Genomic DNA, 21,323 nt, shown 5'->3' with positions numbered 1-21,323 from the left:
CTGTGAGGCTTTGTCCACACTCCCTCCCGGGTCCAGCCAGACCCGGATGGGCAGGTGCTTTGGAAACCTGTTCCATGCCCCACCAAGGTTTACTGCCCAAGGTTCCCTCCTTCTGACACTGGGAAAGTGACTGCACATACCTCCCACCCCACCTCCCTGCGTGTTTCTGCATCTAAGGGGCCTCTGAGCCACACGCCCACTCCACCCCCTTTCTCCTTTGACATTTATTTCCAGAAGCTGTTTTCCTAACCCTCTCCCTGGTTCTGGTTATTTATCCTCTGAACCTTTCAAGTGTGCAGTCTCTGGGTGGGAATCCAGCCTCGGGCCTCACTTACTGGCTCAGCGACTTTGGGCAAGTTACTTAACCTCTCCCTTTCCTCCTCTGTAAAAAGGAGATAAAAATACTTCCTTCCCTGGCTGGGTTGTTGTGAGATTAAATAAGATCCGTGTATAAATGGAGCGGTTTAGCCCAGTGCCAGGAGCATAGTAATCGTTCAGTAAAGAGGAGCCACACTTCTCCACTGACACTTGCTGAAAGGAGCTGGCCTCTGCATCCAAACACCAGTGGGTTCTCATCCCCTTTGTCCGGGGCCACGTGACCCTGGGAGCTGACCAACTCCCTCTACCCCCAGCCCCCTCAGAGACAATGGGTGTGAAACACCATCTGTAAAACACAGTCCAGACTCCACAGCCCCTGGGAAGGCCTGGGCCTTAGAAGGAAGGAGCTCTGGGGTAGTTCGCTCTCTACTGTTACTGCCCCACTTCCAAGAAGTTAGATGCAGCAAGGCTGAAGCATAAAAGGGAAGTTGTACTTGGAGAGGCTTGGATCTGGCCTCCCAATGACTCCTGGGAATTCTGAAGGGCTGGTGCTGAGGGACTGTGAACTTGAGGGCATCAGGGAATCCTGCCTTGGGAAGTCGAATGAGAAGGGGCAAAAGAATCATCTTATTGCCTTTATTTCGCTGACGGCCCAGCTGGCCCCACGGCAGGGCAGAGGGCCAAGCTCTCACCCATACTCTCTGTGCAGGCCAGTGCGTATACATACACACACACACACACACACACACACACACACACACACACACACACACACACTCTCTCACTCACATCCGACCTCTGGCTCTGAGAGTCAGTCTCTGGGGGGCAAGGGGTTGCTCCTCAGCCTGCCCCTGCCTGCCCTTTTATGACAGCACCAAGGGTGGGGGTGGGGCAGGGCCCTCAGCCCCCAGAACAAGTCCCTGTGCAAACTGGAGGGGCCAGCTGGCTTCAGGATGGGGGTGTCACATTTCCCCATTCCCGGAGTTCCCTCCTCCAGTTCCTGAGGGAGGAACTGCTCTCTGCCTACCTGGGGGGCCAGACCCCTGCCAGGGCTGGGCCCTATGGAACCCAGGTTTATTCCCCACCTGACCGTGCCAGGACCTCCAGCACTGAAGAATAGCCAAGTCTGAGGTGGTGGGGATCCCCCACTGGAGAACAGGAAGGCCTGGGCCCCGAGGGGCTTGGGAGGGGTCATCACCCCCTCTCCTAATCCATCTTCAATATGAAGAGGTTTGGGGCAAACTTCCTGGGGAGGGAGCACAGGCCTGGAGGAGAAGTCCCAGCTTGGGCCTTCCCCAGACTTCCATCTTCTGGGCCACAGCCGAAGGCCAGGCATCCAAAAGTCCAAAAGTCCAGCCAGCTGGTCAGAGTCCCTGCACAGTCCTTGGAGGGCACCCATCCAGTGGGAGTTGGGTGTCAGACCTGCACAGGCAGCGTCTGGTTCATCTGCAGCCGCATGTCCTGGATACTGCTGAGGATCTTCTTCTGGTGGCCCGCCAAGGTGACCCCGATCCGGAGCAGGTCTCTGCAGATGGGCCAAGGGCACAGTCAGTCCCTTCCCCCATGCCCACCACTCTGAGCCCAGCTCAGGGCCCCCAGCCCTGCCCCTCCAAATGTGAGGCACACTCACTCTGCGGTCATCTGGGCCACCAGGTCAAAGGATGCAAACCCCGCACTGACAAAGCTCTCCTTGTACCGCCCCATCTTGATGGCATCTAGCCAGTCACCAACTGTCGTGAAGGTCGTGTAGTCTGGGACCGTGCGGTCCAGGAGGGGCTGTGACATGCTGTGGGGAGAAGAGAGGGACTTGATGAGTCCTGATGTCAGGGGAAGCAGGGGTAGTGCTGCCGGCTTGGGAGCAGGGCAGGGGCAGAGGCAGAGGAACTGACCCAGACTGGGCACTGGCGATGACCTTAAGGCTGGCGGCGTTGCGGATGAGCTTGTCCAGGGTGTTGACGATCTGGGAGAATTTGGGCCTGAGGTTCCGGTCCCGCACCCAGCAGTCCAGCATGAGCTGGTGCAGTGCTGTGGGGCAGTCCATGGGTGGGGGCAGCCGGTAATCCTGCTCCACGGCATTGATGACCTGAGCCAAGAGCAGGGAACCCTGGAGTGAGCCACCACTCTGCTCCCCAGCCAGCTCCCACCCACCCGAGCGCTCTGGCTGGCCCCACTCACATCCTGGTTGCTCATGTCCCAGTAGGGTCGCTCGCCATAGCTCATGACCTCCCACATGACGATTCCATAGCTCCAGACGTCACTAGCAGAGGTGAACTTCCGATAGGCTATGGCCTCTGGGGCGGTCCAGCGAATGGGGATCTTCCCGCCCTGGTGGGGGGGGCACACGCCCTTCACCCTATGTCTTGGGGCTGGTCCCCAGCCCCGAGCCCCTGCCTGGTTGGCCCCGCCCCCAGTCTCCCTCCCAGCGGCTTCCTGTACCAGGGAGCTGGTGTAGGTAGGATCAGAGGGATCATCCTCCAGGAAGCGGGAGAGGCCAAAGTCTGAGACTTTGCAGACCAGGTTGCTGTTGACAAGGATGTTGCGGGCAGCCAGGTCTCGGTGCACGTAGTTCATCTCAGACAGGTACTTCATGCCGGCAGCAATGCCCCGCAGCATGCCCACCAGCTGGATGACCGTGAACTGTCCGTCGTTGAGCTGGAGGCAACAAGCAGGCTCAAGGGGGTGCCCATTGCCTCCTGCCTGGCCCCGGGCCCACCCAAGACCTTCCTGCCTGCCCGCCTGCCCACCCTCTCCAAGCCTTCCAAGACCATGCCTCATCTACCCCTCTGACCATGTCCATCGTGCACTGAGTGTAAGGAAGCAGCCCTCCTGTGTGGCCGGCATCTGTATATATCAACCCAATTAACCCCTGTGAGGACCCAAATAACTCTTACCGTTCTCATTTTACAACCAAGGCAGCTGAGACTCAGAGAGGTTAAGTAAAACCTGAGGTCACACAGGCAGTAGGGGGCGGGCAGAGTCAGGATGAGAACTCTGGTCTTTCTGGCTCTGAAGGCCCAGCTCTTTCCCTGCACCATGCCACCTCGGTAAATATTTGGACCTGAATAGGGTCTGCCTGACTTGTGGGAGGGGGTGGTTTGCCCAACCTAGCTCTCTGGGGGGTGGGGGGAGGAAGAGGGGGAGGGGCCTGGGGCTGGCTCTTACCCGGAGGAAGGAGTCCAGGGCACAGTTCTCCATGAACTCGGTGAGGATCATGACTGGCCGACTTTTGGTGACCACGCCCTCCAACCGGATTATGTTGGGATGGTCAAACTGACCCATGATGGAGGCCTCGCTGAGGAAGTCCCGCCGCTGCCTCTCTGTGTAGCCCACCTTGAGCGTCTTGATGGCCACAAACACTTCCCGGCGGCCAGGCTGTTTTAGCCGACCCCGGCACACTTCCCCGAACTCCCCTGCAGGGCACAGGGCACAGACAGTAAGCTATTTCTGTACCCAACCACCTCTGCCCTCCCTCGGGGTCACCACCAGCCTCTCCTCCCCACCGTGCCCCAGGGGACTCACCAGCTCCAATCACCTCCTCAATCTTGACGCAGGACACATCGATCTCCTTGGCAAACTCCCGCACAGCCTCATTAGGGTCTTCGTAGGTAAAAGGGTCGATGTAAACCTTCATTCCAGGAGCAACTAAGGAAGAAAAGGTGGGTGTGAGAGGGGGCGAGATCCTCGAGCTGGGGACAGTGAGGGAACTCTGCGACCCGGGATACTGCCCCAGGCTCTTCCCCCAGACAGGAACACATTCCCAGCCTCTCTGCTAAACCTGCTCCGTATCCCTCTGTTGAAGCCAGAACTTGCCCCTCCTCACCCCGCCACTGTCCTCTTGGTGAGAACTAGTAACCGTAACAGCTAGACACCTAGGATTCTTCTTCTTTCTCCCTCATCTCTCATCGTGTCAAAACCTATTTCAGATCCGTCCCTCCCCTCATTCCCACTGGCCCCGACCTTGTCCAGGCCATCAACACCCAGACTACTGCAATAGCCTCCCAGCTGGGCTCTCTGCCTCTAGACTTTGCTCACCAATCTAGCCCACATACCTGTCTTCCTACAACAATGCTTTCATTGTATTGCTCTCCAGCTTGAGAGCCTTTCAGATTACCGGTGGTGCAGTCAAGTCCAAACTCCTCTGCCTGCCTTTCACGACCCTCCAAGACCCTCCAAGGACCGGCCGCAACTACCCAGCCTGGCTTCCCAGCGGCTGTCAAACCAGCCTTCTCACTGCCCGCCCTGTCGGGCACTCTGCCCACCCCACCCCCTACCTTCCAGAGGCTCCTCTAGCCAGGAATGCTCTCCCCAACCTCTCTAAACCCTGCTTATCCCACCTGGCTCAGCTCAGCCCAAGGCTACGTCCTCCAGGAAGCCTTCCTCTTTTCTGAACTCTCACTGCCCTCTGTCCCAGGAACACCCAGCTTAACACTTAATTGTTCTCTCATTGTTTCCTGTGTATACCTATGTTGTCTTTCTCACAAGACTGACTACCCCTGAGGACAGGGGTCACATCTCACTCATCTCTGGGGCTAGCGGGAGTGAGGTAGGGGCTCAGGAAATGGCACTTAATTGGAAGCAGGAGGGGGCAGCCAGGGTAGGAGTTAAAGGAATAAAGTCCCAGACAGGGAAAGGGGTGTCTCCAAGCCCTGCAGGGACCAAGGGAGCTTTGGGAGGTTGGGATGAGGAGGCAAACTCACTGTATTGCTGCAGCTTCTCCGTGTACTCCGAATCAGAGCTGTGCCGCTGCTTCCTGGAGGGGCAGGGTGGAGGGGAGGCATGAGACATGTCCGCAGCTCCTTCCGTTCAGGGGACCCTTGGGCTCACAGGAGGGGCAGAGAGCATAGGGGACGGCCCAGTGCCTGGTGCTATGGTCAGTGGCTACAGCTGCCACTGGTCTCCAGGCAAGAGGCTCAGTGGACTTGGTCCCTGAGGGAATCTGCCAGTAGATTCAGGGGACAGGGAGGGGACAGGGCAAGGACATAGGCATGGACTGGAGAGAGCCTTTCCGACTAGGATAGCCTGGGCCTAGGAAGGCTGTGGTTCTAGGTTTGACGTGGGTGATGGTTCACCTATGTGGCGAGAGGGCTCTAGGGCACTAAAGGGAAGCTCTAGTCGGCCCCTGGGCCTGGGAGTACCTGAGGCAGACGACAGCAATGACCACAACAGCTACCACAAAGACAAGCCCGGCCGTGGCAGAGCCCACAATGAGGGGGAGCTGTTCCTGGAGCTGCTGGGTACCAGAGCCTGGAGACAGGGAGGGACAGGTGAGTGGTGGGGTGGAAAGTGTGGACAGGGGCAGGGACAGGTGCGTGGGGGTGTGTACCTCTCTCACTTGTGGTCTCAAACTCAGCCGGGTGGCTGTACTGCCCATAGCCAGCTACGGTGCGGGCGCGGACCTGGACCACGTAGCGGGCGTCAGGCCGCAGCCCGTCCAGCTGCACGGAGTTCTTCTGGCTGGTCACTGTGGAGGCGATGCCCTCACTCTGCAATACCAGGAGGAAGGCTGTGTCTCAGAGGGTCCTGACGCCCATCGGCACCTGCCCACCCGCCCTCAGTACCCAAGGCTTTTCTCCCAAGGGCCCCTGACACTATCTGGGGTAATCTTCTTGTCCCAAGGCTTCCTCCTGCCCCTTGAGGCTCTGACCTTCTCAAAGTACTTCATTTCGTAGTCCAGGATGACTCCGTTGGGCCGCTCTGGGGGCGCCCAGGACAAGGTCAGGCTGCTTCCGGAGCTGCTGTGCAGGTGTAGTGTTGGCACTTCAGACGGGGCTAGGGGAAGAGCGGGGGGCTCATCACGGGCCCTGGCATCCTTCCCAAGGACCCAGTTCCCATATGGGACCCCTGATGGTCTGTGCCCCAGGCAACCTCAGCTCTATGTGGGGGAAGATGACCCGGGCCCTACCCTCCTGTGTGCCCTCCTCACCAGCCTGGTTTGTGGTGATATTCACAGCCGCGTAGCGGGGGGGCAAAGGGCTCTTGCCCGAGACACCGTTGACTGCCTGCACCTCAAAGGTGTAGCGCGTGTGGGCCAACAGGTGGCTGATGTGGACCTGGCGTTCTGTCAGGCCCAACTGCCGAGGCACAAACTCCACGTTGTCATCACAGCGTGAGCAGGTCGCAGTGCCCCCGGCCCCAAGGCCCCCATGGCACTTCTTGCAGATGACATTGTATAGGAGGTCGTCCCGGCCACCCAGGTCCCGGGGCTCACTCCACTCAAGGATCAGTGAGGTCTCATTCACATTGGAGATCACACCCCGGGGCGGAGATGGCACCGCTGTGGGGAAGGTGGAAGGAGAGCACAGTGAGCTAGGGCCCTAGGACCACCGTCTGTCCAGAGTTCCTGCACACTCCAAGCTGCTTCCTACCTCCTCGCCTTTGCCTCTGCTTTAATAAGCGGAATACCCTTCCTACACTTCTTCACTGGGCAGACTCCTATTTATTTGGCCTTTGAGGCTCAACTTGAGAGGTCACCTCCTCTTGGAAACCTTCCTTGATCCATTCTCTTCCCATCCTCTGCATTCCTGTAACAATTCCTGGGCATCCCTCCAGCCCAGCACTTAGCACATTATATGGTCATTATCTGTTTTCACATCTGTTTCTCCCACCAGGGTGCAAGCTCCTAGAACAGTGACTGTATCTTTTCCTCCACATCCCTGGCGCCTGGCAATTCCTGGCACCAAAGGCCGAAGCAGGGAAAAAGCAGGACACCAGGCTGCCCCAGGGGTGTGAGGTCCCCTCTCTGGTTAGAGTTGGGCCAAAAGAATAGCAGCTCTAGACAGAGGAAGGAGTAATGGACTAGAGGGTCCTAGCCAGTTTCTGATACCCAGGGAGGAGCTAACAAATGCTTATTAAATGTTGGTGGAAGGGCTAAGCCTTTCAGCTCACCTGGATTCTGGCTCAGGGCCGGTCACTTCCTACCTGTGCCATGTTGAACACAACATCTAACCCCCCTGAGCCTCAGTTATCCTATGTGGAAAGTGAAGCTATTCATAGAGGCTGTTCAGGCACCCCCAGGCTGGCCCACAGAGGGAAGGCCTGGAGTGGGAGAGTATGAGGACGCGCGTTCACTCACTGGTACAGGCACTGTCTGCAGGGTCGGAGTCTGCGCGGTAGAAGTTACTGTGGCAGGTGCAGATGCTGGAGGCTGGCGAGGTGGTGCGGCTATTGGGCGGGCAGGGCAGGCAGGGCCCCTCTCCCTGCTTCGCCTTGTAGCTCCCAGGGGGACAGGCTGGGGTGGGGAGAAGAGGATGGACGTCTCACCTCCATCCGTGCAGACACCAACCCGCCACACCTCCGTGGGAATCTGGCCCTTCCCAAGCACAGGTCTCGGCCCCCCCACCTCCCAGACTGCGGGGGCCGTGCTGGTACTGCCTAAGTCCAGCTGCAGCTACAAAAGGCCCTTTTGCCCCGTGGAAACCCCACGTCAGCGAACTCCTCCTCGCCCCTGCCCCGCCCTCGACCCCCAACTCTGGGGTCTCACGGACGAAGACGTCAGCTCCATCACCTGGACAGCCTGGACTTGTCGAGGCAGGGACGAGAGGGAGGAGGAGGAAGAGGAGGGAGGGGGACGGGAAGAGACCACTAGCGGGCTGGCAGCAGCCTCTACTCTGCTGGGATGCCCCCACCCCTCCCTGAAGCTCAAGGATAATTATTCCTGAAGATCCTCAAGAATACCCCAGAACAGCCAGGAGGTGGGGCCTCTGAGTTTCACAGCCAACCTCTCTCCCCACCCAACCAGGAGCAGGGCAGCAGCTCCTTTCTGCCCTGGGGCAGGGGTGGGCGCTGAAGAGGGGTGAGAAAAGGAGAGAAAGAAAGCAGGAAGGAAGGTTGGGGTCACCTGGAGTTCAGAGGCCTCAACGCATCCATGAGGGGAACCCCAATCCCCAAAGGGAGCCCAGAGCTCAGTGCCTGAACACCCCTTCAGAGCCTCTGTTTGGGCCTGGGCTCTGGAGAGTCCCCATATCTATGATGGCCATATAATTTATTATTCAAACTGCACTATTTTGAGAGTGAAAGCGGGCACTAGTAATAATCACGTTAGCATGACAGGCATAAACCAGGACTGCCCTGGACACACTAAAGCATATGGTCACCCTGACCATATACAACTGCCTTTGGGGAGGTCGTCCGGGGTGTGGTATGCCCAGAGTTGGGTCTGTGCCCTTCTCTGCGGTTTAATCTCCCTCAACTAAGGTGATATTCCATCCCAGCTCTTTTGAGCCAGTGGGAGAGGGGGCAGGGGCCAGGCCAGCCTGGTTGCTATGGGAACCAGCGTGCATTTCCTGCTAGGGACCTGCAGAGTGTTAGCCGCTCTTCAGGTTGTCAGGCTCATCACCCCCACCCCTTTCTCCACTTAGGAGGAGGAAGTCTGGGGGCAAGTTCCCATAGAGAAGTGGAGAGGGGCAGGGCAAGGCACTGTTCACCTTCCCACGACAGCACCCGACACTGGGCCTCACAGCCAGGTTGGGCCTCCAGCCCCCTTATACTGAGTGTTGTGCTAACAGCCAGCTCCCATCCCCAGCAGCTTCAGGCTGCAAGTGCCAGGAGGGAGAACAGGGCAGAGGGGACAGAAGACAAGGCCTTTCAGCACCTTGGCCTGCATGGTACAGCACTGGATGAGGCTGCAGTCCCAGCTCCCACATTCCCAGCTATGAGGCCTAGAGTGCAGAACCTCTCTGAGCCTTCTTATTGGCTAAACAGGAGATGTAGCTGGAATCTACCTTACAAAGTTGTGGTAAGGCTCAGATGAGAGAACCTCTCATGAACGGGTGTTATAGCTGGAAACTCTAGCACACTGTGAGGTCTTATGAGTCTCGGCAAGCCACCCAAGACCGGCCTCCTAACCTCCTCGTATATGAAACCAGGACCAAACAATCCTTGTCCCCCATGCATCCCAGGGTTCCTGAGAGTCACAGCTAACACGTACATGGTGCTGTGCTTCCCCACGTCCCAGGCACTGTTCCAAGGGCTGCCATGCACTGACTCAGTTAAGCCCCACTACAACTCCACGAAGGAGTCACCATTAATGTCCCCATTTTGCACATGAGGAAACCGGGGTTCAAAGAGTTAAATAACTTGCCCAAGGTCTCACAGATGGTTAAGTGGCAGAGTCAGGACTCAGGACTTCAGAGACTGGGTCCCTAACCTCTGTGCTATAAATACTGCTTCTCAAGATGCAGATGAGACCCTCCAGGTAAAACGGCCAAGCACGAGGTGCCTGCAGCTCTGGGTCCCACCTAGTACTTGCAGGGTGAAATGTAAACGTGGCGCTGGACAAACGGGCATCTCTGCTGGCCTCCCGAGACTCTGAGTATGTTCTTCAGGTGCCTCCTTGTCAAGGATTCTCCATGTCTTCCTTCCTCTCTCTTTAGTTTCATTTTTTTCTCCTAGTATCCTGGTGTCTCTCCTCATTTTCTCTCATCTCCCTCCTTGCACCGTGTTTTTTGCACCTGATACCCCTCCTCCCTTTCCTCCCTCTGCCCCAGACCTGAGGCCAGACCCCCCTGTCTGGCAGGTAGGAAGCGGTGGGTAGGGGGCAGCGGGCGGCTGTGGCCCAGACCCTCCCCAGGCCAGTCCCCACTCACGGCGGCACTGGGACTCCTTGGCAGCTGGCTCGTGGCCGGTGGCACAGGTGCAGGCACCCACAGGCACCATCCACTCCCCATCACCGTTGCAGTACAGCTTGAGGGGTACCGACACCTCCACGGCATTGGCGATGCAGGTGCCAGGGGCAATGACCAGTGAGGTGGGCTCAGCCCCAGTGAGGGTCTCGGGGAAGAGCGCGAAGCCTGCGGTAGTGGAGGCGCACTTCTTGTAGAAGGCACGCACGGAGATGAGCGACATGCAGGCGCCCTGGTCCTGGAAGGCCAAGTAGAAGCCGGCCTTGGAGAGCGGCCCGAAGCTGCGCACCTTGGTGTTGACACGGCCGGCATCGAGCCGCGAGAAGCTCTCATCGGGCGCGATGGTGTCCACCTTCACGTAGGGGTTCTCCATCCAGAAGGGGGAGGAGGCCGAGGCCACGTCGCTGTCAGCCTCATAGTAGAAGAGGTTGAAGGTCTCCTTGCAGGAACCAGGGATGTTGGGGATGCTGTTGCAGTCACGCACAGTGAACTTGAGCTCCACGTAGACCCGCTGCACGTCCTGCCGCCAGATGAACCCTGTGCGAAGCCAGTTGTTCTGGCTTGACTCATGCACGTTACACACCTGGTACGTGCGGATGGGGTTCATGGCCTCGTCATAGCCGCTCACCTCTTCCCACTGTGCAAGTGAAAAAGACAGAGAGTAAGCACCGGCATTTGCCAGGTGCTTATCACATGCTCAGATCTGCTGTATTTACTTCACAGAGATGCTTCCATGGTGTACTGGTTGAGCACACAGACTACGTGGGTTCAAATCCCAGTTCTCTGCTTGTGGTGTGACTACAGGTAAGTCACTTAACCTCCCTGTGCCCCCACTTCCCCATCTGTAACATGGTAAGAAAAAGATGTATAAGGAATAAATGACTTTAAATGACTACAGCACTTAGAATGGGGCACTTGGTAAGTGCTATGTGAGAATTAGCTATAATGTTTATTATCTTTATGCCTCAATTTCATTGTCTATAAAGTGGGACTGACTGCAAGTAAATGAGGCTGTGAGGAATTAAATCAGTTTAATATATGTAACGGGCTTGCACCAATACCTGATACAGATAGAGCAAGCATTCGATAAACTTTGGTTATCACTATTACCATCACATTTAACCTTCACAGCTCCTTAATAAGGTATTGGGTTGGCCAAAAAGTTCGTTCAGCTTTTTCCGTAACATCTCACGGAAAAACCCAAACAAACTTCTTAGTCTATCCAATACATCTGTTGTCCCCACTCCAGAGGAGAGGAAGTCAAGACTCACAAAGGCAGGGACTTGCCCAAGGTCACAGAGTCAGGTCTGGTGACTAAGGGCCTGTAATATCACCCAAATCCAGTGTTCCAGAACTTAGTGTAGTTGTGAAGGACATCTAGGGAGGTTAATTAGAACACTTTAGAGATGTCAGGACTACAGGAACGTAACAGTCAAGAAATGGAGGTCCAGAAAGGCAAACTGTCTTGCTCAAGGTCACACAGCAAGTCAGAGATCTGGAACCAAGGTTTCCTTGTTCCCAAGCACCCAGAAAGGAGGGAGATGGTCAGGACAGACATGCAAAGGGCTGTCAGGCAGGAGAGGGATGGAAATAGGCTGAAGACAGGCTGGGGGTGGGGCAGAGGAAGAATGAGACGAAGATGGTGTGTATGGGGGAGGGGGGACAGAAGCAGGCTGAAGAGTCAGAGATGAAAACACTCACAGAAATGGACCATCAGGCCAAGGAGGAAGGTGACAGATGAAGAGGATGGGGATGCCGCAAGAGGGGGAACTGACAAGCAGTGGGCAGAGGCAGTCCTTCTTGAGCCCTGCTGCAAGGGTTAATTGGAAACCAACACTCGGGAGAAACGGTGGGGAAGTCTTACCCCACTTTCTGGATGAGATGTCCATGCCAACTCAGACGTCACCCATTTTGTATCCATGAGGGTCTCTGGGGGAGCAAAAAGAGAAAAAAGGTCAGGGGCCAAGTTTAGGATGAAGAGAAAGAGGAGGCTGCCCACGAAAGGCCAGGACGCCAGACATTGATTCCCACCAGGTACTCCTACCCCACCCCCAAGTTCCCCAAACCCTCAGCTCCCCTGGCCCAGAGGAGACCCTGCAGCCACCCCCAGAGATGTCATAGCCCCAAAGATGTCTTGTCGGGCCAGCTGGGAGTGGGTGTCAGCTGCTGACCCCAGGTCTGGGTTAATGAGGCAGAAGCCAGGGCCAGTTCACACACCTACAGGCTCTGCTAATCTCCACACAAAGGGGCTGGCAGGGCCTTTATCCTGGAACAAAGGGCCGTGTGCTTCAGACCCTGCTGCTCAGGCCTCCCCTGACTCCACTCCCAGCACAAAGGCCCAGCTCCACACACGCCCAGGGGAAGGGAAGAGCAGTCACAGGCCAGAGCCCACTCTCACCCAGCCTCCCACAGACCACCTCTGGAGGACAGGACAGGAATGCCCTTTGAGGATGGGGTGAGGGCCACCAAGGCCCAGACTAGTTCCTCTAGAGCTAGTTCAGTTCTTCCTGCAATCCTTGGATAAAAGTACTGTTGGCGTACCTCTTTTACAGATGAGAAAACTGTTGCCCAGATACAGTATATATAGGGCGTAAGGTAAAACTGTTAGGACTTGAGGTGAAAAGTTGAAAGGTGACTCAAATTCAGGTCTATCTGATTCCACAACTAACCCCTTAACCGGGGCACTCTGACTGCAATATGCCCCTCTGTAAAGAGGGAACAGAGAAAGCCTGGAAAACTCCTGTGTATACTTTAGGTCCCAACCAAGATGTCACCTCCTCCAGGAAGCCTTCCACCAAGTTAGGGTTGGATGCCTTCCTCTATGCATCCAGAGCCAGGTGCTTTGTCATAGCACCGATCCTGTTCTGAGCTTCAGATTTTTTTATGTTTCCTTTTGCTCGGCCACAGGAGGGGCCTATTAATGTTTCTGACATAAACTTGCTCCCCTAGGAACCTGGATCCTGGGTTCTGGCTTGAAAACTCTCCTCTCTGACAGTGTGACCCCAACATTAGACCTAGGAGCAGGAAAGAGGCCCCAAGTCCTTTCCCATAGCCTGGAAGACAGCCAGCAGTTCTCCCCTCAACTCCAAGCTGGAATGGGGCAGGGCCGCCCCAGAACTTCTGAAGGCCTCTACATCAACAATGGGGCAGGCTGGAGGTATCCAGGAAGGGAAAGACCCAAACCCCACAGGCTCCAGGCTTGCGGCCTTCGCCAGTTTCCTGCAGTCTGGGTCTGAGCCCAGGATGGTGGATGAGGCAGCTGTGGCCCCAGGCCCTCATGTGAGGCAAAGGGAGCAGCGAGCAGCAGCCATTCACTTTGGGGAGTGAGGCTCCCTCGCCTTCCTGCAGCAGCAGCTGGTCCCTGGAGGGCCTGGCTGCAGGATGAGCTATCCCAGCTTCATCGTCGGTGGCCTGACGGGCCCCTCTGGCAGACAGACAGACACAGACATTTAGCAGGGGGGTAGAGGGGTACGGGAGGGAAGAGGGGACAGGCAGAAGCAGGGGCCCCAGAGGCAGGCAGGGAGGGAGACAGGCGGGCGGAGCAGGCGGATGGTGGGCGGCACCCAACTGGAGGGATGTGCGGAGCCGGCTGGCTAGGATCAGACAGCCGGGATGGCCGGCGGTGGACTACAAAAGACAGCGAGATGGAGAGACACGGAGGCCCCAGGAGACAGACACACAGACAGAGAGGGAGGCTGCCAAGTAGCCTCTTCGCTAGCCAGCGGCGCGGAGTACCGCGGTCCCTGGGAGCCGGCGAGCCCAGCGCAGCCCCTCCCCCCAGCCAGTCCGCCTGCCTGTCTGCCCGCCGCCCGCCGCCCGCCGCCCGCCGCCGAGCAGGCCAGGGCTCCCACCGCTCCCTCGCTTTGCCTCCCTCCTCCATCTCCCTCACTTCCTTCTGCTCAGCCAGTGCCAAACCCATCTGGAACCGTTTAAGCCCAAATATTCAGCCCCTCCCCCGCTCCAGCCAGATTCCTCCGCAGTTTAAAACAAGCCCTGCGCCCGCTCGGAGAGGAGGAGTGGGGGAAAGGGGGCGGGGGGAGGTTGGTGGGGTAGAGGCTCTTCGTTTCTGTTTAATTTCTGGGGAGCGAGAAAGGGAGGGGGCGGGGATCGGCCCTCGGCCATCGCTCAGCCTTGGCCATCGCTCAATCTCGGCACATTTTTCCCATTAATGAGGGGAGGACTTAGATTTCGAGTCATGTGTGCCTGAGGAAGGGCTCGGTCACCCTGGTGGGGAGGGGGCTTGCTCTCTGGGGGAGGGGAGGGGCCTGCTCTCTTCAGCAAGAGGGAGACTCTGAGGTGCCTGGGTCCCTGCCTCAGGAAGAACATGGCGAGGGGGGGTCCCCAGAATCCATCTGTCTGGGGGGTGGGGCAGGGAGAGACCCAGCCCAACAGAACCCACCTTTTCTATGTGTGTGGCATGTGTGGGTGTGGGTGTGTGTGTAGGTACACACGCGGGGGGTAAAGGATACAGGTACAGGGGACAAGGACAAAAGAGGAATGAGGGAGCAATCTCCACACTCTCCAGCTGCCAACTGCACCCGCACCTTCCTCTGTCCCACCAAGTGGCTACTCCCCGATACAGGACAGGCAGGGAACCCCAGCAACCCACGAAGCAAGCAGGGAAGTGGCCACCAGGCCTTTCTGGGATGTTCTGGGACTGGGGCTTCAATGCTCAGAAGGAAAGCAGCACCCCTTTCAGGTTTCACAGGGCCGCGGGGAACAGCCACGTGGCAGCAGCTGTGTGGCCCCCGCCTGTGCACACACAGACGTACACACATCACCCAGTTCTCAGTGGCTGGCCTCGTTCCCACCACTGGGGCCAAACAGCGACAACTCACACGTATGGTGGACAAAAACACAAAGCCACAGCCACCCGCAAACACACACACGGCTTCACACACAGCCACAGTCTGTCTTTGACGGACACACGGATACATATGGTACAAGCAGATCAGTCTTCCTGAGACATTCATATACAATGAGTCTTTCCTACACACAGATTGGGCTTGCCTTAGGCAAAGACTCACTCTCACAGCCCTCAGATGTGCGGATTTCCTGAGACATATGCATACGTGAGGGCACATGTATTCAACAGTGCGTTCTCCCTACACACCCAACTGCACACTATTGCCAACCACAAGTCACAGTCTTGAGTGTAGTCAAGTACAAACACAAACACCAGTTTCCCTGTACAGACACGGTGACATGCTCTTACACAGTCACACACAACTAGCATCAGCTGCACACGTACAGATGCCCATTTGCACCAAAACATTCCATAGGAGCATGCAGACACAGTATAAGTATCAATATCTAGAGGTTGTGTAAAGCCTCAGAGGTGCATCCTCCATGCACATCTCTCTCTCTCTCTCTCTCACACACACACACACACACACACACACGCACACACTACAAGCACGTTCTTTCTATGAGGTGAGTTTTCAAGTGCGGTGGAGGAAGAGTTGGGAGAGGGCACTGTCTGCTAAGAAAGCAAAGGTACTGGGGCAGCCTCGGCCAGAGGCTCAGGGAAGGAACAAGCTCCAGACCGGCTTCCTGTGGCCCTGACCCAGGCAGGAGCTGTCACAGGTCACGAAGCTAGGGGTGGGGCAGGGGCATGAAGATGATTCTGGGTGTGGCTGGGTGCAGCCTCCCCAGGTACAGCCCTTGCCCAAGCAGCAGGCCACTTCCCTGCCAGCACAATGGCACCATCCCCAGCACTGAGCCCTTGGGGAGGGGGTGGCACGATGAAGGCATTTAGCCTCAGGAGCTTCGGGCAACACATAAGTTGGGGGCCCAGCAGGAGGAGAACATCGTGGGCACCCAGCCTGTGTCTGAGGGCCTCACTGGGCCACCCTGGTGCTGGAAGCCTGCCACCTGCCCTAGTGAAGGGCCAGGGACACACAACTTTATGGAGCTGCCAGACCCCACAGCAACCCCAAGCCCCAAGTCATACAGAGCACCCCACCCTGGGAACAGGCATGCCAGTGAGACCAGAGAATGAAAAAAACCTAGAGACAGGAGCAAGAAACCCACCGGCCCAAACTCCAGACCAAGGACGTTGAGGTGGTGGGAAAGGTCACGCTCCTGGGCTGGGCCAGCCGTGCGTGCAGGGGCAGGAGGACAGAGGGGCAGGGTCCGGGCAAGAAGGCACACCCTGGAACCCTGCCTGCAAAGAGAGGGAGACAACTCCTGGTCACCTCGGAGTTGGTCCCCCTCTTCCGCCTGGGGTCCCTACCTCAGCCAACCAATCCAAGGGATCTGTCCTGTCTTCTCCCATCCTGCTCCTCCCCTGTGTGTCGGTGTGTGTACACGCGTGTACCAACCTGCACACTCAGGGTGGTCAGCCCGGGGAGAAAGGGGTCTTAGGCAGAACCTGCCATGGGACCTGGAGGGCCACCTCCCTCCCCCTGCCATGGCCCCGAGGGCCTCCAGTCTGGGACGGAGGAGAGGGGAGCATCCCAGAACAGAACACATTTTGTTTTTCATTCTTCCCCTCAGATCGTGGAGATTTATAATTAAATAAACCTGAGAGGGAGGAGAAGTGAGGAAGAAGCACAGGACAGGAGCCCAAATGCCTCAGCGCTCATCCATACCCCCCACCCCAGTTGTGGCCCTGCCAGCAGCCAGAAGGACGGATGAACAGCTAGCTTTTGAGCCCCTCCCTGGTTTCCCAGCCACAGGGTCTGACCAGGAGTCTGGGGGCAGAGAGGCAACAGGAGACCCGATGCCAGGGCCAGCCCTTGGGGCAGGGGGCCTCTCCCACCCCATCAGGTGCCCAGATGTATCCAGTCTCCCTCCCCCCACTCCCAGCTGCCCAATCCCGACAAACCAGTTTGACTCAGCACAACAGGCAGGGCTACAATTTTCAAACTATGCAGGCCTGGTGATTCAGCCTCTTCATGCTGTTTAATTAGTGTAAGGCGGGTGGCGGAGGCCTTGCCCACAGCAGCTTTGGGTTAGCTCGCTGCCGCTGAGGCCACAGTGGCGGCGGTGGCAGCAGTTCTGGTTAAAGGGAAGACAGTGATGGGCAAACTGGTTCCCCCAAATCCTTGCTGCTGTCCCTTGTCGCAGCTCTGAGGTGCCAGCTCAAGACAAACAGGGGCGGGGCGGGGGGGCTGGAGAGCCAGAGGCCCCTCGAACAAGTGAGGAAGCCACAGAAACCCCAGCCCGCTGTCCGCTCTCAGCTGCCACCTACTCAGTGGTCACTGCTGCTGCCTCTGAGAAAGAGATGGGTCACACACTGCCTCTCCCCCCCAGGGCCTGCTTCCACTACAGCAGCAACTCAGCTACAGGGCTTGCCCGGGAGAAGGCTGTTCAGCGCCCCCTCTTACATCTGGTAACTGTTTCTTTTTTCTCAAAAGGGTCTCTTGCCAGCAGGGACCTCCTCATCCTATCTGAGGTATAAGGACCCTATGGTCCAGACATCCTTCCTATCCCACGCCCCATTCCTGTTCTGCTCACCTACTGGACCCCACTCCCTGGTTCATGGTCCTGAAGGGGAGAATGGTCTTGGCTTGGGAGACTGGGGAACATTACCTGAAAGCAGAGTGAGCAACAAGGTGGCCCTGTTTCCCTGTGAGTGAGGGTAAATTTGAGGGCAATTTGTGTGTGTGTGTGTGTGTGTGTGTGTGTGTGTGTGTGTGTGTAGGTGGGAATCAATCAGAGGGCAAGGAGAGAGGTGTTTCTTCAACCAAGGAGGACAAGCAAGGACCCTGGCTCCATTCTCATGGAAAACTGATGAGATATTTGGATGCAGAATCTTCATGAACCCCAAGTATATAGGGAGGAAGAACAACCAGGTGCTAGACAGCATCTAATCAATGAGACCATGAGGGACAGCACCCAGAGCTCAAGGACCCTGGGCCTAAATATAATGACCTCAGAGGCCAAGAGCCTAAAGGCTCCCTAAGGCCAAGAGCAAACCAAATCCTGGCAAAACCAAAGGGAAGGCTGGATGGAGCAAGGGAGTGAGATCCTCCACCCATAAAACTTGGGGGGCTGAAGAGAGCTTCAGTGCTGGGAGTCCCACCTAGCCCTGTCCTCTGGCCACAGCCCAGGACCCCCAGGTCCACCCATCCTGCCATTCGAGCTCCAGAATAGGGATGGGGTACAGGCAGGAATCAAGAACAGTTGTCTCCTGACCCAGCTCTCTTCCTATCCCATCCTTTCCCTCCCAAAGCTGGAGAGAGATGGAGGTGGGGGGACAACTTCCTCCCCAGACCAACTTTTCCTCCTCCCATTATTGCATCCTCTAAGCTCCCTCCAGCAGGGAAAGGGTACACACCAGTTTCACTTTCTGGTGCTCCCCAAGGAGCAGACCCTAGGGTAATAATAATAACAACAACAGTTAATCCTTGAACAACAATGGCTTGTGCTAAGCACTTGACACACATTAGGATTCAATCTTCATAACAGCCCTAGGAGGTGGGTTCAACTACTATCCCATCTCACAGTGAGGGAGAGAGGTGGGTTCAACTACTATCCCATCTCACAGTGAGGGAGAGCAGGAGTGTGGTAAGGTAGACCACTGGGCTGGGGTCAGCGCCCTGAGGCGTCATCTCTCTTTTTCCTTTCATTCTCACGCCAACGGAAGACCCTAAGTTCTCATATATGGCAAAAGTGAAGGAACTCGTGAAAACCACACTTGGAAGGCACTGCTACCTTCCTAGGGGCACCCCACACTGGCCTGGCCTCCCAGCCACCACCTACCCAGCCAGGGAATAGCCCCAGATCCCACTTCACAGCCTGAGGGAGGAGGGGACAGAGTAAGGTCAGTGGCCCCACTGTCCTCTCTTTCCTGGGCTGCTACAGCTCATCAGGCCTCTGCCTCCTGGTCAGCCCCTCGGGTCCTGGGCCTGGAGGCCTGGATGCCAGCTCCCAGCTAGGGCCAGCCAGCTAGGGTCTAGAGGGACCAGCAGATTGTGAGGGGTGAAAAGGAGGAAGAAAGTAAGGGAAAGAGGAAGAAGGGAGGGAGGAAGCAAGGGGTGAGCCTTTTCAGGTACCCCTTGCTCACCTGACCCAAACCACGCCCCCACTCCACTCTCAGCATCAGCACCCACCACACCCCACAACGGGGGCTCTGGGGCCTGGCACACACAGTCCTGTAAGTGCGTGTGCCTGTGTCGCCTCTCCTGGGCTAAGACACAGACCTGGGAACTCCAGCAGGCTCCCTGGCTCACACCCTTCAGGCAATCAACAACAAAGCCCCACACCGGTTTCTCACGCCTGTGATCCTATCACACACATGTGGGTGAGCGTGCACAAGCGTGGGCGCGACCTCGGTGTGTCTGTCTGGATTTGCATGCGTCCACCCGTGTGAATCAGTCTGTCAGCACCAATGGGCTCAGAGATAAAAGACGTTCAGAAGAGTGGTTTTTTTCCCCTGGAGAAAATGAGAAAGCACCAGAGGATGCCTTTCTCTCAGAACTCTGTTCTTTTTTCCTTCCAACCTTTAAGTTTACCGATTGTGAACATGTAAACAAACCAAGTCACACGGAATTCAAGTGTTTGTTCTTAAACTAAGAAAGTGACTGGATTTGTTAAAGATACCAAATGTAAGTACTGCCTATAATCCCAATTTCCCCCAAATTTCTATGGTGTCCTTTCCTCCACCTTAAGGAAGGTTTTTCTTCCCTCATTTAATGGCTCCAAAAATTTTGGGAACTGTGCGTTTGTGTCTGCATCTGTCTGTCTGTCTATTGTTTAACCAGTGTCAGTGCCTCTGTCCCCTCAGGCTTGCGTCAAGTGGATGTGTGCGAACTCTCCCACCGGGGCCAAAAACACTTGGGCTGCCCATCCAAGCACAGTCGTTTGGAAGTTGGAGCAGTCTCGGCAGGTTTCACAGAACCCATCGAGAGAAGCCCGGCCTTTTCCCACCAGCTAATGCGTAAGGCACCGGCTCCGGCACTACCTGGGACAAGCCCCGGAACCTCAGGGGTTCGGTGGACACCCCAGCACTCGGGGTGTCCTGCTAGAAGGCAGAGGGGGTGCCGCAGAGCCGCGCGCAACGCCGGTGCACACAGCACCTCGTGAGTAGTTGGCGCTCATAAACCGTAAACAATAACAGGCCCCCGCCTCTCCATCCCCGCAGCCATTCCCTGACAAAGCGGGGTGCAAGCACTCACACTCTCACAGATCACTCCAAGGGGCTCCGAACCAACGCCACCCCTCAACCTGGGGAGTCCCGTTTCGCCTCCACCCGCCACAACACCGCACCAGCCTCAGAGCCCCCGCCTTGCCTGGTGGGTCGCCCACACTTCCTTGCCTCCAGGAGGTGCCCAGGGCCCCGCTTCTCTGCCATGAGCGCGGGGTACTCCCTCAGAAGCCCACGGCCGGGCCATGACTTTCGGAGACGCTCTCCCGAGTCGAGCTGCCCGCGATCCCGCAACCGGCGGACTGCCTGCCACAGAGGTAGCTGGAGCCTCCCAGGCGGCGCCGAGGGCGTCCTCCCCACCCCATCCTCCGGCCCCTGGAAAGGGCGCGGGTGACGGAGCCTCCTCCGAAGTGCGCCCAGCCCTCATCGGACCAACACCTCGGACCCTCCCCGGCCCACGCTCGGGCGACCCCGCACACCTTAACCCTAGGACGCGCCCCCCGACGCCGCTCACCTTCCAGCGCCCGGCAGCCGGAGGGCAGCAGCAGGGGCAGCAGCAGCAGCGGAGAGAGCAGCGGCAGGGGCGGCGGCGGCGGCGGCGGCGGGCGGGCTCGGGCCATGGCCGGGGCGGGCTCCGGGAGCCGAGCCGAGCCGCGCCGGGCCGCGCCGGCGGGCTGTGAGCACCCGCGGGAGGGTCCGCTCGGCGGGCTCCGAAGAAGGCTTGCGCACGGTGGTCCCAGGAGATCCAGGCAAGGAGAGGGTGCAATCCAGGCAGGCGGCTCCGGGACCGAGGCGGCGCCTTGAGCCGGGCGATGCTGAGGGATGCGGGCAGGTCGGTCCCAGGGGAATCTGGACGGACCGGTCCTGGAGGATCCGGGGTGCTTGGAGAGCTCGGAACCAGTGGACTCGGGGAGGCGGGCCGCGGAGGGAGTGCTCAAGTGGTGGTAGTTCGGTGTGCACAGTAATCCAGAGGTCTGCTGCGGGCCCGACTCGGATCGGGGACTCCGGGTGCGCGCGCCGTCCGGGGTCCGAGCTGGGTTCTTGCTGCGCCGCTCACGTACTCACTTCTGCTGTCCCCGGCGCTGGCGCGGCCGCTCTGGGCGAGAGGGGTGGGGCCGGATGCCTGCCTGTCATCTCTGAGGCCCCGCCCCCAGCCACCCTCCGCCCACTCACAGACCGCCAGGCGCGCTGGTTCGGCCTCGAGAGCACTCTGCAGGAGTTCAGTTGGCGGCGGCTCCATCACGCCCACCCTCATTCTCTGAGGACTGGGGTGGGCGGGGCCAAGGAAAAGA

General features: G+C 57.7%; 1 protein-coding gene across 3 annotated transcripts; it reads right to left on the bottom strand.

Moving 5' to 3' along the window:
• Nucleotides 1–282: 282 nt before the first annotated feature.
• EPHB3 (EPH receptor B3) lies at nt 283–21,119 on the bottom strand. Of its 3 annotated transcripts, none has more exons than XM_024124311.2 (16): nt 20,546–21,118; nt 11,803–11,867; nt 9,903–10,575; nt 7,391–7,546; nt 6,242–6,592; nt 5,963–6,087; nt 5,642–5,801; nt 5,454–5,562; nt 5,016–5,068; nt 3,838–3,960; nt 3,481–3,728; nt 2,755–2,970; nt 2,494–2,643; nt 2,208–2,401; nt 1,949–2,104; nt 283–1,843 (listed from the first exon to the last, which is right to left on the bottom strand). In XM_024124311.2, exons 1-16 carry the CDS (start codon nt 20,649–20,651, stop codon nt 1,735–1,737), a joined length of 2,994 nt encoding a protein of 997 aa, XP_023980079.1. In that variant the 5' UTR covers nt 20,652–21,118; the 3' UTR covers nt 283–1,734. The 3 variants fall into 3 exon arrangements, with proteins under 3 accessions (XP_023980079.1, XP_054939609.1, XP_054939610.1); XM_055083634.1 differs by having other exon boundaries at nt 1,294–1,843; nt 5,651–5,801; nt 20,546–21,119; XM_055083635.1 differs by lacking the exon at nt 6,242–6,592 and having other exon boundaries at nt 1,294–1,843; nt 20,546–21,117.
• Between the last annotated feature and the right edge of the window lie 204 nt (nt 21,120–21,323).

This window comes from Physeter macrocephalus, unplaced genomic scaffold (assembly GCF_002837175.3).
Source record: "Physeter macrocephalus isolate SW-GA unplaced genomic scaffold, ASM283717v5 random_1739, whole genome shotgun sequence".
Classification (NCBI taxonomy): Eukaryota; Metazoa; Chordata; class Mammalia; order Artiodactyla; family Physeteridae; genus Physeter; species Physeter macrocephalus.
Note: the sequence above shows the minus strand (reverse complement) of the source record. Positions and strands in the feature narration are given on the sequence as shown.

Coding starts and splice junctions, on each gene's coding strand:
- EPHB3 (XM_024124311.2), bottom strand. CDS start 20,651: ATGGCCCGAGCCCGCCCGCCGCCGCCGCCGCCGCCGCCCCTGCCGCTG. Junction 7,547..9,902: donor CAAGGAGTCCCAGTGCCGCC/GTGAGTGGGGAC, acceptor TCCCCACCCCAG/CCTGTCCCCCTGGGAGCTAC. Junction 2,971..3,480: donor CCCTGGACTCCTTCCTCCGG/GTAAGAGCCAGC, acceptor TGTTGCCTCCAG/CTCAACGACGGACAGTTCAC.